We start from the raw sequence: 13587 nt of genomic DNA, 5'->3' as shown, positions 1-13587 counted from the left end.
TGATAAATTATTATTTATAATGCAAACATTAATGCTCAAATTAAAAATATTCTATCAAAATATTCGTTTGATTCTTATGAATTACATAATAATAATCAATGAGTATTCTAACAATAAAATATAAAGAGAGGGAGGGATATGTATTAAATATACTATGGTATTTAATTTATTAATAATCAAATTTTGAAGAATTTAATTAGATAATAGAAAATTATTTTTATTTTCCTCTAAAAATCTAATATATTAAAGCTTCTTAATTATTGTTTCTTAAAATTTTTAGCATTGTTACTAAAAATTATTTATTTTTTGCAAGTGAAAAAAAAGTCTCTTTTAAATATTTAAAAATATCTTTATTTGCTAACAAAAAAATATTATTCATTACTGATTTAGTTAATTAATTAGATTTATTTAACTTAAGCAGAAATGCTTATTTAATTTTAAATGTGTGAGGAGGGATTGCTAGTAAATCAAATAAATTTGGATATTTTATTTTTAAGCGGTTATTTGAATGATATTACAAAAATGGATATGTATGTATGTAATGGTATGTATGATACATTAAACTTATTGATTTAATTTCCTAAAGAAGTGTATTGTATATATTTTTTTATATTTAAATTTTTTTAATTAACTTCTCATTATATCTAATCTATCAGAGAAATTTTACTAATTTTTGCAAGGTAGTGAAGAGTTTCTAATAAAGTTTTTATTTTCATATTAAGACAAAAATTTATTTTCAAATAATTGCTTTCATTCATTATATTATTCTCAGTATTTATATTTAATAATGAAGCATGCTCAAGTTGTGTTCAATTTAGATATTTATTATTTATATTTTATTTATTTATTAAATACAAAATTTATAATTAGAATTTGAAAATTAGAAATATTTTCTTTTTTTTTGAGAAGGCTTAGTTTAAGAAACATCATTTTTACTATTCATTATTATTTGAATTAGATCTACCTAGCTATATTACCCTATTGTTAGTCAAAGGATCAGTAAGAACAGATATATACCCATCACTGCAACCACATAGCAAGTACCTCTTATCTTTAGAACAAACGATACTTAATACTGGACTTCCAATTGATACATTATATACTTTTCTTAAATTTAAGAAAGGAAGCTCTCTAAAAAAAACATCACCTCTTTCGTTTCCATATATCTTTAGAAGGAAAAAATTAATCATTGCTTAAAAATATTTATTAAATAATTTACTATAATTTCTGAAAAGTTATTGTCTCTAACTATTAATGAGCTTGTGATTTATAAAAATTCTTCATTTGCCTTTGCCAAAAATTGTCCATTGATGCTATAGGAGTAAAGGGTACGATCCTAATTAGAGTAGAATACTATGCAAGGTAGAGGTTAATAACTTATTAAAACCTTATTTTGAATAAGCAATAAATAAATAAATAACCTTAAAAATAGAAAATGAATATTTACATTATCTATGGAAAGGTTGTTTGGATGGAAAAATGTGCGATAAAATTATCCACTTATTAAATTGTAGATATTTATCGTGGAATCTTCAGAAGCAGTTGCAAATATTAGCAAATCTTTGGAGATTTTAATTTAAGTGATCTAATTTTATTGACAAGTAAATTAAAAAAATTTATGTATTGCTTTTAGTTGATTAATAAATTACTCTATCTCTATGATCATTTATTACATAACGAACAGAGAGCTTCATTTCAGTATTTATTTTCCAAACTATGACTTCACCACTCTTAGTACCTTTAGTTATTTAATATTATTTCAAGTTTAGAATTGAATTAATCTTTACCTGAGATGAGGAAGTTTTCTTTGCTATCTGATGTCATGTATGTGACTGTATCGTTATGCATTTAATATGATTCTACTTCTTAATTAGTGTCTATTTAAACTAACTTAATTATACCATCCCATAATCCTCCTAAAATCACAATCTTTTTTTAAAAATTAATGCTTTTTAAAAATCTGATGATATTTTTTTTTGTTACCTTTGATTCTTTTAAAAAGTAGCAAGGATATTCATTGTAGTTAACAGATTAATCAATTTAATTCAAAGCGACTTCTATTTTATAATATTTTTTTTTTAACTTAAATATTGTGAATTTTTTTTTAATTACTTTTTCCTTTGTCAAGAGTAATTTCTTTCTTTTTATCCTCACCACATTAGAAGGGTATGGCAGTTTATTGAGCTTGATGAACTGGATTGTTGTACCACCTTTTTTTATTAATGTTTTACTTAACAAATCTTTAAATAAATATTTTACCTAAATTAAGTAATTTGCCCATTTCTTCTTAAACAGATAAATCTGGTATCATTTATCCACTTTAAGGAAATGATGGAATCATCTATCATATCACTAAAGAAGTTCACTAATTTATATTCTTTTGTTGCTTATTTCTTTTTTTTGCCATTGCTTGGACGGAATACTTTGATTTCAGCTTGAGGATCAGCAATTATCCTTCCTGCAAATATTTAATCTTTTGAAAATCTTTGAGGGTGAGGTTTATCCAAAAATAGTTAAAATGGAGTTTAGCCAAAATTAATGATTTGCGTTTCAGTAGAAATTCTTGTAGATTCATCTTTTATCTAATCCAAATCAACTTTTTACTCATAAGTTAAGTGATAAAATACATTCAAATTCTTCTCAGCTTCCTTTCCAATCTACTTATATCCAAAAATTAAGTCAATCCAATTACTGATGCTAGAAGAAACGACTTCAGATTCCAAAGCCTTTCTATGTAAAACTACAAATTTATAAGGATTTCTATCAGCCCATTGAGGAATTTCTACATTATCAACTCTTTCACCTGTCTGACGGATACCGAAATCCTCCTTATTTATATTTAGGAATAATTCAGGAAGATAAAAAAGCTCAGGTATTAATTCACGAATATCTGCATTATCTTCTGTAGCACATCTGAATGAATCCTCAAGACTATAAAATAGTCTATCTGGTATATCAAATTTATTCCCTTATAAAATCTTCGTGCCTTTTAAATATTTTACACAACATTAACTAAAATTTGATATAAAATTATTTTGTTACCATTAGTAAAAGGCTATATTCTCAACATAAATTAAAAGATGATTGCAGGAGAACTGTAATGAGAGCCATAATGGAAAGGAGGAATATCTTGGAAAGGATCAATATTCGAAAACCTTTCTAAATAAAAATCTATTCTTTCTTATGTACCTAGAGCACCCATAGGCTTAGTTAAATCTCTAATTGTAGTGAAAATATCTTTGGATTTATAATCTGTTATTATCCATGGAAAAACAGGATATTATGTGAGATCCTTATAACTTCTACTTCCAAGTCCATTCAAATGCATGAGATATTCAAAATTGGATATTTAGCGATTGAGCCATTTTTGAGTTATATTAGTTTTTTCTATGAGTTTGCGAGGGTCTAAGGTATTATAATATATAATATTTGGGCATCTTTTCTTTCTATTTCTTACTAATTTTTAACTGACTTCTTCACAATCTTAAGTGCTGTGAGGGAAGTTTAGAAGAACACAAGATCCATCTAAAAAGAATATTTCTATGGCAGTTCTTTTGAGTATATATCTTCTAGTATGAACTTCCTTTATTTGCTTGAGAGGCCACTCCTTTATGAGCCTTCTGTCGTCAGGAATTTTGTGAGAAGTCATAGCTATATGAGACTCTTTTTGCTCAATTGATTCATATTAAAATCTTTATTTTAAATTTAATATTTTTTTAAATTAAAAGTTTTAATATAAAATTAACATTACACTAGGTTATCATCAGTCATGCTAAGTTAACCGTTTCTAGCAGTTAAAGTCTTAATCCATTAACATTTTTTTGTAAATTAGACTTCTTAGCTGATGAGTAAATTTTTGTTTTAGATCTCATTAATTCCTTTTTAGTCTTTTTTTATGAATAAAATTTAAAAATAATTTCTTGATTTGTTTTTTATTTACTTGTAGAAGAACTTTCTTTGGCAAAAGGAAGAATTGATTTAAATGTTTTAGCAATATTTTTTGATATATTTTTTCCTAAATTAAAAAAGTAGCTGTTCCCACTATTACTAGAGTTTACTGTATTTTAACTGCTTTAATTATTTATATTTATAGCACTAGTGATATTATTTGAGCTTAGTTAGATATTAGTTGTGTTATTAGGGTCTGAATTAATATTAGCAAAAGAGTCTTAAGCGTTTTTACCATATATTTCATTGACCGAATCAATATTATTATTAATATTGTCATTGCTAATTTAATTTTACACTATTGTAAGCTTTACATTCGAAGATAAAATAGAAGTTTACCCTTGATTAACACGAAGCTGTTTTAGCTTAGTTTGATATTCTTTTGCATATTTTGGATCAATTAATTTTAATTTCAAATAAGGTTTCATGCGATTTCTTGCTTCATACTTATCAATTTTTAAGTAAAAAAATGGATTATTTTATCTATTTTCATATGAGAACCTCTGTTCATCAAAAGGTTAATCATATTAATTATTTATATGTTTTGGCTTCCACAAGCCATCATAGATACGGAGGCGTTTCCAACATTTTTTCCACAAATTACGAGCACAACGAACACTTTCTTCGTTAACTTATAAATCTCTGTATTTTTGTTGCTCTTCTATTTCCAAAACTTTTGCAGTATTATCAAATATTTAATTATTGTATGTACGCCCAATAACTTCTTTATTCATTTCATTCATTTTAAAAGAGCGAATACTTCCCTTTGAGCTCTCTTCGCTTATTTCTCTAATTGTTCTTTGTGTATTTTTGAAGATATCATTGTAATATTTGTTAATAACTTCCCATATTTTAGGATTATCAGTAAAGCAGAAAACCCATTCATTAGAAAAAGTAAGTTCACCGATGTTTAAAAATTGATACTCATTTTTATGCTCTTTGAGTGTTTTCATATTCAGGATACAATCGTTAGCAGGGTTTCCGCTATTTTGCTAGTTATTACTGCTATTCATCATCAAAAGATAAGTATGGAATAAATCAAATAATATCATATTTAAGTTTGGAATCATAGGAGAAACGCTAAAACTTGCCATATTTGCCTTCATTTATGGATAGTTATCGAAATTACCATATTATTAATGTATAAGTTCAATGCATAGCAATATAAAAACAAATATGTTTTTAATAGATTTCCCAATACAATTTTTTACTTTTTCATGTTCAGATTTCTCACTTGGGTTTCCTTCGTTATTAGCTACACCGGCTATTGCAGTTTCGTATTATATATAAAGATAATTTAAGCAATAGAGGATATTAGCGTGAATTGCTTCTTTCTATGCTAAAACTTTTTTCTCTCTAGTATTTTCACAAACTACAATATAATATTTTATCATTCTCTCAAATCTTTCTAAAGCTTCCCTTAAAATTTCTTTAGATTGTCTTCTGCGGATGATGTCATCTATCTAAAGTGTTATTAACAAGTTGCATATTTTCATAAATGAGCCTCTTTCTGGTATAGGATTAGACATTAAGATATCAAAATCTTTAACAAATTCCTCTTACTTTGAAAAACTGAGCATATTTGCTACTTATTTTTATATAGTCAACCATTCAGATTCTTCAAGAGCTTAGCTATTTGCGACATTTTATTTGTTGTTATGAAATTTCTAAAAGTTGATATCAAACTTAGTCTCGTTCCATATATTATCAAGTATTTTAATAATTCCATTAACTATTTATCTATCAATCCAATTATTACTAGTAATTTAATCTTTGAAGTCTTTATTTATTTTTTATAATTATTAAAATCTATTTCAAATTAAAAAAATAAATAAATTACTTTTTGGGATGTTAAAGTCATTTTAAGTATCAACAATTGTACAAAAATTTCTCATTGAAAGGTAAATTTTGGAGTGATCATTAACTTTAGGAAGGTTAAATTCATAATTATGAGCAGAGAGTACTATTTCTTAGGTACTGTATATAATTTAAATAATATTATTCCAAAATGCTGGACTATTTATTTGTTAATTCAAATTTCCTTTTAAATCTTCATTCACTGAATCTAGCATGGACTACCATAGACTGCGTAAAAGATATTTAGATGCTACACTGAATGTAAATTTCTAGTCTTAGCTTACAGCTTAAGCAAATTTAGTTTCTAACCAAACAAATATTCCTTAGAGTTTTTTGTAACCTTCAGGATCTTGCATCAAGGCTGCTTTCATTAAAATTGCATGAATTTTCATTCCTGAACTCCATAAAACAGCAGAAACTGCATCTTTTTGATTACCGTTGGCTTCTTTTTCTAAAAACATATTTACCTAATAATTCATTAAATTTTATTAAAAATAAAACTTTTTAAATAAATTTTAAAATGTATTTTTTACTTGTTAATCAAAAAGAATGTCAAGAAGCCAATAATAAAACTCAGTGTACTTGAGAAGTGTATTGCTATTCTAGATATTCCATTTGACAACTAGCTGAAGATCTTAAATAATGACTGGACGTAGATTATTATTGCAGTGATTGTAAAATGACATTAAAATTTATAAGGCATGGTTTGAAGTGATATTGTCTTTATCTGTTATAATAATTGTGTTATCTAAATTTCCAGGCAATCTTTGCAAAACCCATTCCATAATTGATATGTAGAGAGGTTCAAAATCTATGCTATCGAATAATTTCTATCTATCTACTAATTCTTGATTTTAGTTAATTTACCCAGTTTAATTAAATATTTCTTGATTGCTAACATTTGCAGTAGCAACAACTTCTTATTCGTCCTTTTAAATTAAATTATCTACCTAAACCTGAGGTTTCACAATTTCTTCATTCATCAGCTCATCCTTAAAATATTAGGCTTTTATCAAGTCATCGGTAGCTAAGAAATTATCCTTTAGAGAGGAGTTTTTTTTATTTAATATTTATAAATTTTTTGGAGTTGGTCCGATACTTTATTCTTTGTTGAAATCCATCGAAAAACTCATGTCATTTTCTTAAGCAGTATTTTCCATAATAATGTTAACTAAATTAAACAATAACACATTATAAAATTTTAACTTAAAATAAAATTACGTGGCTTTTCAGTGTTTTCTAGGTAAGTTTGACCAGTCTATGATAAATCAATATTTTTAATTCCTCTAACACTCATTGGAGCATTAAAAGATTTTTATGGAATATTTGGCATTCTACTATTATAATAATCTTCTTCACTATATTTAAGCTCACCATTCATATATTTAACACATAAACGAGCTAATTCTGCTATTGCTTTTTCTTCTTCAGCTTCATCATAATTTTATATTTATAATTATTTAAGAGCAGTCTCTCCTCCACCTGTAGTATACTCTTCGTTAACTGTATCTATATTAATTTCTAAGTTTCCAAATAATTTCTTTTTGTATGATGGTTATCCAGAAGATGGTTTTCCTTTTTTTGTTGATTAGTTTGGCTAAGAAGGTTGTTTTTAAGGTGGATTTATAGTATCTGCTTTATTTTCATCATTAGTTGGTACATCGTTTAGCATTAAATTAGGTTTTTTTATTCTTTAATGAGTTTAATGAGGGAGCTTTGGAAGCACAACATTTTATTCAAGAGATATATCAAGAGGTATCGAAGATCTGTCTTACTTAGATTCTGCAGCTTTTTCAGATAGTTCCTCTTCTTCATCATTCTTATCGTCGATTTATTTTAAATTTAAGTTTTAATTTTTAAGACTTTTTCTTGGTTATGGCAAACTAAAATTTTCAACTTAGTCATTTGTTGAACTTGAAGAACCTTTAGGTTTCTAGTTAGGAAACGTGAATTATAGTGCTTAACCAGCTTTGCTTGACATTTTAGGTTCCATGTAAGTTCCACTACCACCACTAGGAATACTTGGAATACTACTTGGAATTCCGCTGGAGTCAAACTAGAATTTGCTAGAACCACCTATTTTATTTTTACTTCCTAAATCTAAGCCATTGTTATTTGTATTACTAGTTGCAGTTGGATTAGAATCAAGAGTTGGAAAACTAAATTTGCTACCTTAAGCTCTTTTGTTAAGCATTGATGGAGCCTAGTTGAATCCTGGATTCATAGCTACTTTCATTTGATCATAAGGTTCATTTGGAATATTAAATGTGAACCCATCACTTTCTTAATACTAACTATTAAATGCATTTGAAATGCTTGGCTTTTTTGATCCGTTTGGGGGAATAAATTGAGATAGCGAATTATTATCATTTTAAATCTATTAATGATCTTTTTCTTAGTTTTCTTCTTAAGCTTTATTCAACTTATCCATGAATCCGATTAATGTTTTTTTATTATTCTAACTCTCTTTTTCTTACTACTAAGCTTGTGGTTAGCTTATAACAAAATCATCATTAGTATTAATTAGAATGTCATCATCTAATTATAAAAATTTTTTTTTCTTTTATGGAGGCTTATTTATTTTAAGAGGTTCTTAAGTTAATTAATTTGTTTCTTCTTTTTAATAATTTCCATTTTCAGTATTAATTGCAATTTAAGCAGTATTATTAATTGGTTAACTATTGTCATCTTATTCAATATTTAAATTTAGAGCTCCTTTGTTGAGTTAGAATTATTTTTAATGTTTACTTTATGGTTTTTCTTTTTTAAAAAACGGCTATGGTTAATCTATCTAGGGTTATTATAAATTTTAATTATCATTGAGGTGATTCCCATTTTCAAACTAGTCTTAATTAAAGCTTATTTTTTTATTTTCTTTACTCTAAAATAATAATTATTATTACCCATTATTATTGCTAATACCTTAGCTTATCATTTCTTATTTGGAATTAATTTTATCCACTTATTCCTCTTATTCTATAAATTTTGACTCAATTAATTATTAGTTACTATCTAAATTAAAATTCCCTATTTATGGAGCTATTTTTGCTTTTTCTGGAGACTCCTGAGGGTTAATTAAAGGAGTTACTTCAATACTTTTGCATTAATTTAAGTTCCAAAGAATATTCGAAATATAACTACATAACTCATATTCATTAATCAGTTACTGCTTCTATTAAAGTAAAGAGATATTTTATTAAAACAAATTATGTTAAAGTTAAAATGGAAAAATATAAAATATTTGAAAAATAAAAAAAAATTTTACAGTAGTTTTCTAATTGAGTAAATTTATCATTTTTAGACACATAGCTTTGATGTCAATGAAGGGTGAGTTTTGCATCAAATATAGGAATGTATAAATTGCTTTATTTTCTATCATAATCTTTAAATATTTCTTGGTATTATTCTATTGGTCAGATGGCTTATCTATCAAAATTTTCTGTTTTAATATGATTTAATTAATTAATAATAAATAATTTGATTAAATTTCTGATTTACTTTCAATATTCCGAATAAGCTTAAATGAAAACAAGGGGAACATTTTAAATTGAAAGCATTTAATATCTAAACGAGATCTTGGCCTAAGTCATCACAGCTTTTAAGAAAAATGCTTTCTATAATTTCAAAAAGAGGCTATATTATTTTAGACAATTAATTGAACTATTCTTAATTATTATTTGAAAGCGAGTTGAGGGCAGGACTATTTTATGTTTCTATAATTGAGGATTTTGCTTAATCTACTTATTTTACTCCTAAGAGATTTAAGGAATGGTTTTAGCAGCACTGTGAAGTTCTAACATCACATTTTAAGATTGCTTGAGAAATAATTTAAGATACACTAAAAAGCTTATTATAGTGGTCTGGGTTTTATTCGTAAACAGATTTCAAGAATGCTATATATTATATTTTGACTTCGTTGCTTTCCATAACAAAAAGAAGATCTAAATTCCATAAAAAATCTAAAAAGAAAGACTATTATAATGATGGTTCTTGTATAACTTATTTTAATTCCTTTAAGCGAGCGATAGTTATTAAATCAATATAAGGCTCAGTTAGTTCGCTTAGTAAATTAGAAATAATTTTAAGTATGTCTAATTTAGCAGCTTGAGTTTGAAAGTCATGTCTTTTATGCAATAAAATAATTAATAATTCTAAAAGCTCATTAACTGCATTTGTTTCACCACTTTTTTTGCAAAATCCTTTTAAATATTGATAAAAATAAATAACAAGAAGCTCAATTTGTTTTAATTTATTATTTACTTATAACATAAAATAATGGGACTATTCCTTAGAGTCCTCCTAGCTCATTTATTTTAAATTTAAGAGGGTCTTTATAATAAACTCCTGCCTTTTCACTAAATAGAGCAACATGATTGTTAATTGCATCATAGCATCTATTATTATCTGATTTAAATTAAAAATTAAAAATTTACATTAATATTTATTTTGCTTAATTTTACATGATCTAGTTGGAGAAAGCAATAGGTAAATTTTATTTATAGATGATTCAAAAGTTCTATCCAAACTCTTCAAAGAATGTGAATTCTGAAATCCGTACTGATAAAATTTAGGAAGCTGTTAAATTTCATCTACTCCTATTGGCTAACTTAAAATCATGACTGAGCTTATTTTACCTATTAAATGCTCGCCAAAACAGAACTTTTTTATCTAGCTTGAGGAAGGAATTTTAGGATAATCCATATTAAAACTAATTGGTTTCTTATTGTTAACTACGACCTAATCAATTTAAATTAATTAATTAATTTAATTTTTTTTTGTTTTTAGAAATTACTTTAATTGATCCTGATTTGCCAAATAACTTTGGGACCTCATGGTCTATTCCTATAAAGTGCCACTCTCCGGGCTAAAACTAATCAACTAAAACTCCGTTTGATTTAGGAGTGGGTTCTAAATACTATTCAGGCAATATTCTATAAAATAACTAATTGTTAACAAAATAAGCCTCTATACCACCACCCTTGCCATCAACTGATGTATGTATTGTGAATAATTTTTATTGAGGTACAATGCATGAATCTTCAATAGAATATTTCAATTTGTCTAAATAAAACCAAAAGCATAGGCATATTCCCTTTTTTTTTAAATAAATTATAAATAAATTTGCAAAAGCATATTTTATACATTTTCAAATTTCCAAACAGGATTAGCATTTCCTTATACAATTGATATGTTTGAGTCTTTTCCTTGAAAGTAGAAATAACTGTAAGGATTAGACCTCACTTCTTTATCATCTGCTTCTATTTAGTTAACAACTAACTTTTACTGCTACTAAATATGAGAAGAAGCTAAAATAGGTGAAGAAATAGGAGTAGTTGAAGAATAACCTCTGGGTCTTTGTATCTTAAATACTTTCTAATAAAAATAGATAGAAAAAAAATGTTCAGCAACCAAATAACTTATTAATTATAATTTACTTGCAAAATTTCAACAGCAGTGCATAATTGACTATAGTCTAGATTTTGATCATAAAAATTATTTGATAGAATTGAATATACAGATTACAAATTAGATTTTCGAAGATTGTTTTCCTTTGCTAATATAACTATCAAGCTAATCAATTTTTCAATAACCTATAATAATTATATATAATTGAATGATGTATCTATCATCATAATATCTTACAACAACAAAAATATCAAAAATACCAATCATTATAATTTGTTAAAATTCAATGCTGAAAAACTAAATTTTGGGTAAAATTACATTTTGATTTGTATATATTTAAGCTCTATTGTTTGTATTTAATATCTATTTTCATTATTTAACTTTCATTTTTTGCTTAAATATTTATCTCTTATTCCTTTCTCTAGTATTGATAGTTAACGAAATAATTCAAAATTAATGTCTTAATTACCTTTTAGTTCTTTCTACCTGCCAACTTTATTGCGAGTTAAATCAATACATCAATTAAATCGTGGGCCTTTGCATTTTATTTACTTATGCTTTTTGAAACTAGCATTGTTGCATTTTGGGAAATTTGTGGTATTATCTCTAAAAGCGCGTCTAAACTACTAATCTATTTATAAAATTTGTAAAAGTTAATATCAATAAGTAGAAAAGAAGTTATGAATTCAAGTTGGTAGTTAAAGGCTTATTTCAAAAATATTCTAAAAACATCTAAATATCTTTGTCTATTGCCTCTTAAACTTTTGTGGAATGTACCAATCGCTGTTACCCCTATGCTATCTTTTGGAATCAAAAGATTCTTAGGAGTCAGATTTTCAAAAATTACTAAGAAATGATGTTGCAAAAAATTACCTGCTTATCTTCTTCAAGGTCTTCAAAATAGTTAAAAAATTCACTGATAACACTTGGACGTATAAGAATCTTATTCTCTTTAAAGAATTTGTTGGGCTAACTAATACCAGCCTCCTGAAAACACGGATCAAACTTCTCGTTCATCTTACGAGATAAAACTGCTTAAAATTATTTAGTTGATGTTTTTGCTAATTTGATTCTTTATTTTCAAAAATTGATTTAAGTTGTTTTCTGAGTATGAGATGTGCTTAGTTTATATAAAGTTCCCTTGAGTATGGAGCGATTATTTTAGTAATCAGTTTAATGGTTTCCTATATGATAATTAATTATCTCCTATTCTAAAATATATTTATGCTTATTGAATCACACTACTATTAATTTTATATGTTACTTTCTTTTCTTTTGTAAATGTCAGTAGTATACTACTTCTTGTTTTAATTAATAAATAAATCAATCAACTAATTATTTAATCAATAAATAAATGTATAATATAGAACACCTTATTACTCATATTTCTTAAATATTCAATGCAATTTTGCTTTTATTTCAAAATCTTCTTTGAAATATATATCCATACGAATATATAGATCCCATATTCATTTATTCATAAAAAAATATATTCATTTAATATATAAATTATTATTTATTATTAATAATTACCCTAATTCTATTTAATTATTATTTACAAATCATAGACTCTTTACCATTATTATTTATTTTTTTATGCACCTATTTTTTTTCAATCTATTAAAATATGATATTTATTTTTTTTTTAAACACATCCAAATTCAAAAAAATAATAAAATAATTCTATTTTAACTTATTAAAAAAAATAAATTTATTTTGTTTAATTAAAAATTAACATAAATTATATTTATTGCAATCTAAATCAAAAAATTTAGTTTTGTTTTAAGTAAGATAAGTTCGTTGATATTTTTTAATTAATGTAAAAATTCAAATTTTACATAAAATTGATATGATGGCTAAATTAAAATTTGAAATAATTATTAGCAGAAAAAATTGATCAATCAATTATTCAAATATCAAAATTTAAAAGCATAATAATTAATTAATTAATTAATTAAATAAATTTATTAACAAAGTTTTAATAATTAAAAGCATTATTTTTGCAAACCACTTTAAAAAATTCAAAGCATTATTTGATTAAATTGAAAAAAAAATATTTTATCCTCAATAAAATTAAAAACTAATAAAAATTAAAAATAGTATTAAATTTTTATTGATAATTATTTCGATATACTTAATATTAAAATGCTAATTTAATTTAAGAGAATTTATTTATTTACAAAATAAAAAAATATTTTATGAAATTTTCTTTAAAATTAAGAAAATAAAAAACTTTAATAAAACCAAGCAGTATAAGCAGTATGATTAATTGCTTACAAATTAAATTAAATAAATATTTTTTCTCTCTCTCAGGGATTAAATGGATAACAAATTATTTGACAAATTAATTTAAATTAACAATATAAAAATTTATTC

General features: G+C 24.9%; 1 protein-coding gene across 1 annotated transcript; it reads right to left on the bottom strand. All coding sequences in view use genetic code 6, as the record gives it.

Annotated features, from left to right (window-relative positions):
• Positions 1-926: 926 nt before the first annotated feature.
• Positions 927-12228, bottom strand: TTHERM_00637770 (beige/BEACH domain protein; the record flags this gene model as incomplete). Its single annotated transcript, XM_001032438.2, has 23 exons — positions 927-1166; positions 1220-1387; positions 1448-1585; positions 1650-1738; positions 1788-1929; positions 1984-2057; positions 2113-2210; positions 2260-2986; positions 3043-3692; positions 3752-3887; positions 3941-5728; positions 5789-6272; positions 6339-6976; positions 7027-8977; positions 9071-9244; positions 9304-10004; positions 10066-10209; positions 10266-10542; positions 10598-10897; positions 10948-11178; positions 11241-11396; positions 11681-11842; positions 12085-12228. 23 exons carry the CDS (start codon positions 12226-12228, stop codon positions 927-929), a joined length of 9612 nt encoding a protein of 3203 aa, XP_001032438.2.
• Between the last annotated feature and the right edge of the window lie 1359 nt (positions 12229-13587).

This window comes from Tetrahymena thermophila, assembly GCF_000189635.1.
Source record: "Tetrahymena thermophila SB210 genomic scaffold scf_8254528, whole genome shotgun sequence".
In the NCBI taxonomy this organism is placed as follows: Eukaryota; Ciliophora; class Oligohymenophorea; order Hymenostomatida; family Tetrahymenidae; genus Tetrahymena; species Tetrahymena thermophila.
This window is presented reverse-complemented; position numbering and strand designations above follow the sequence as displayed.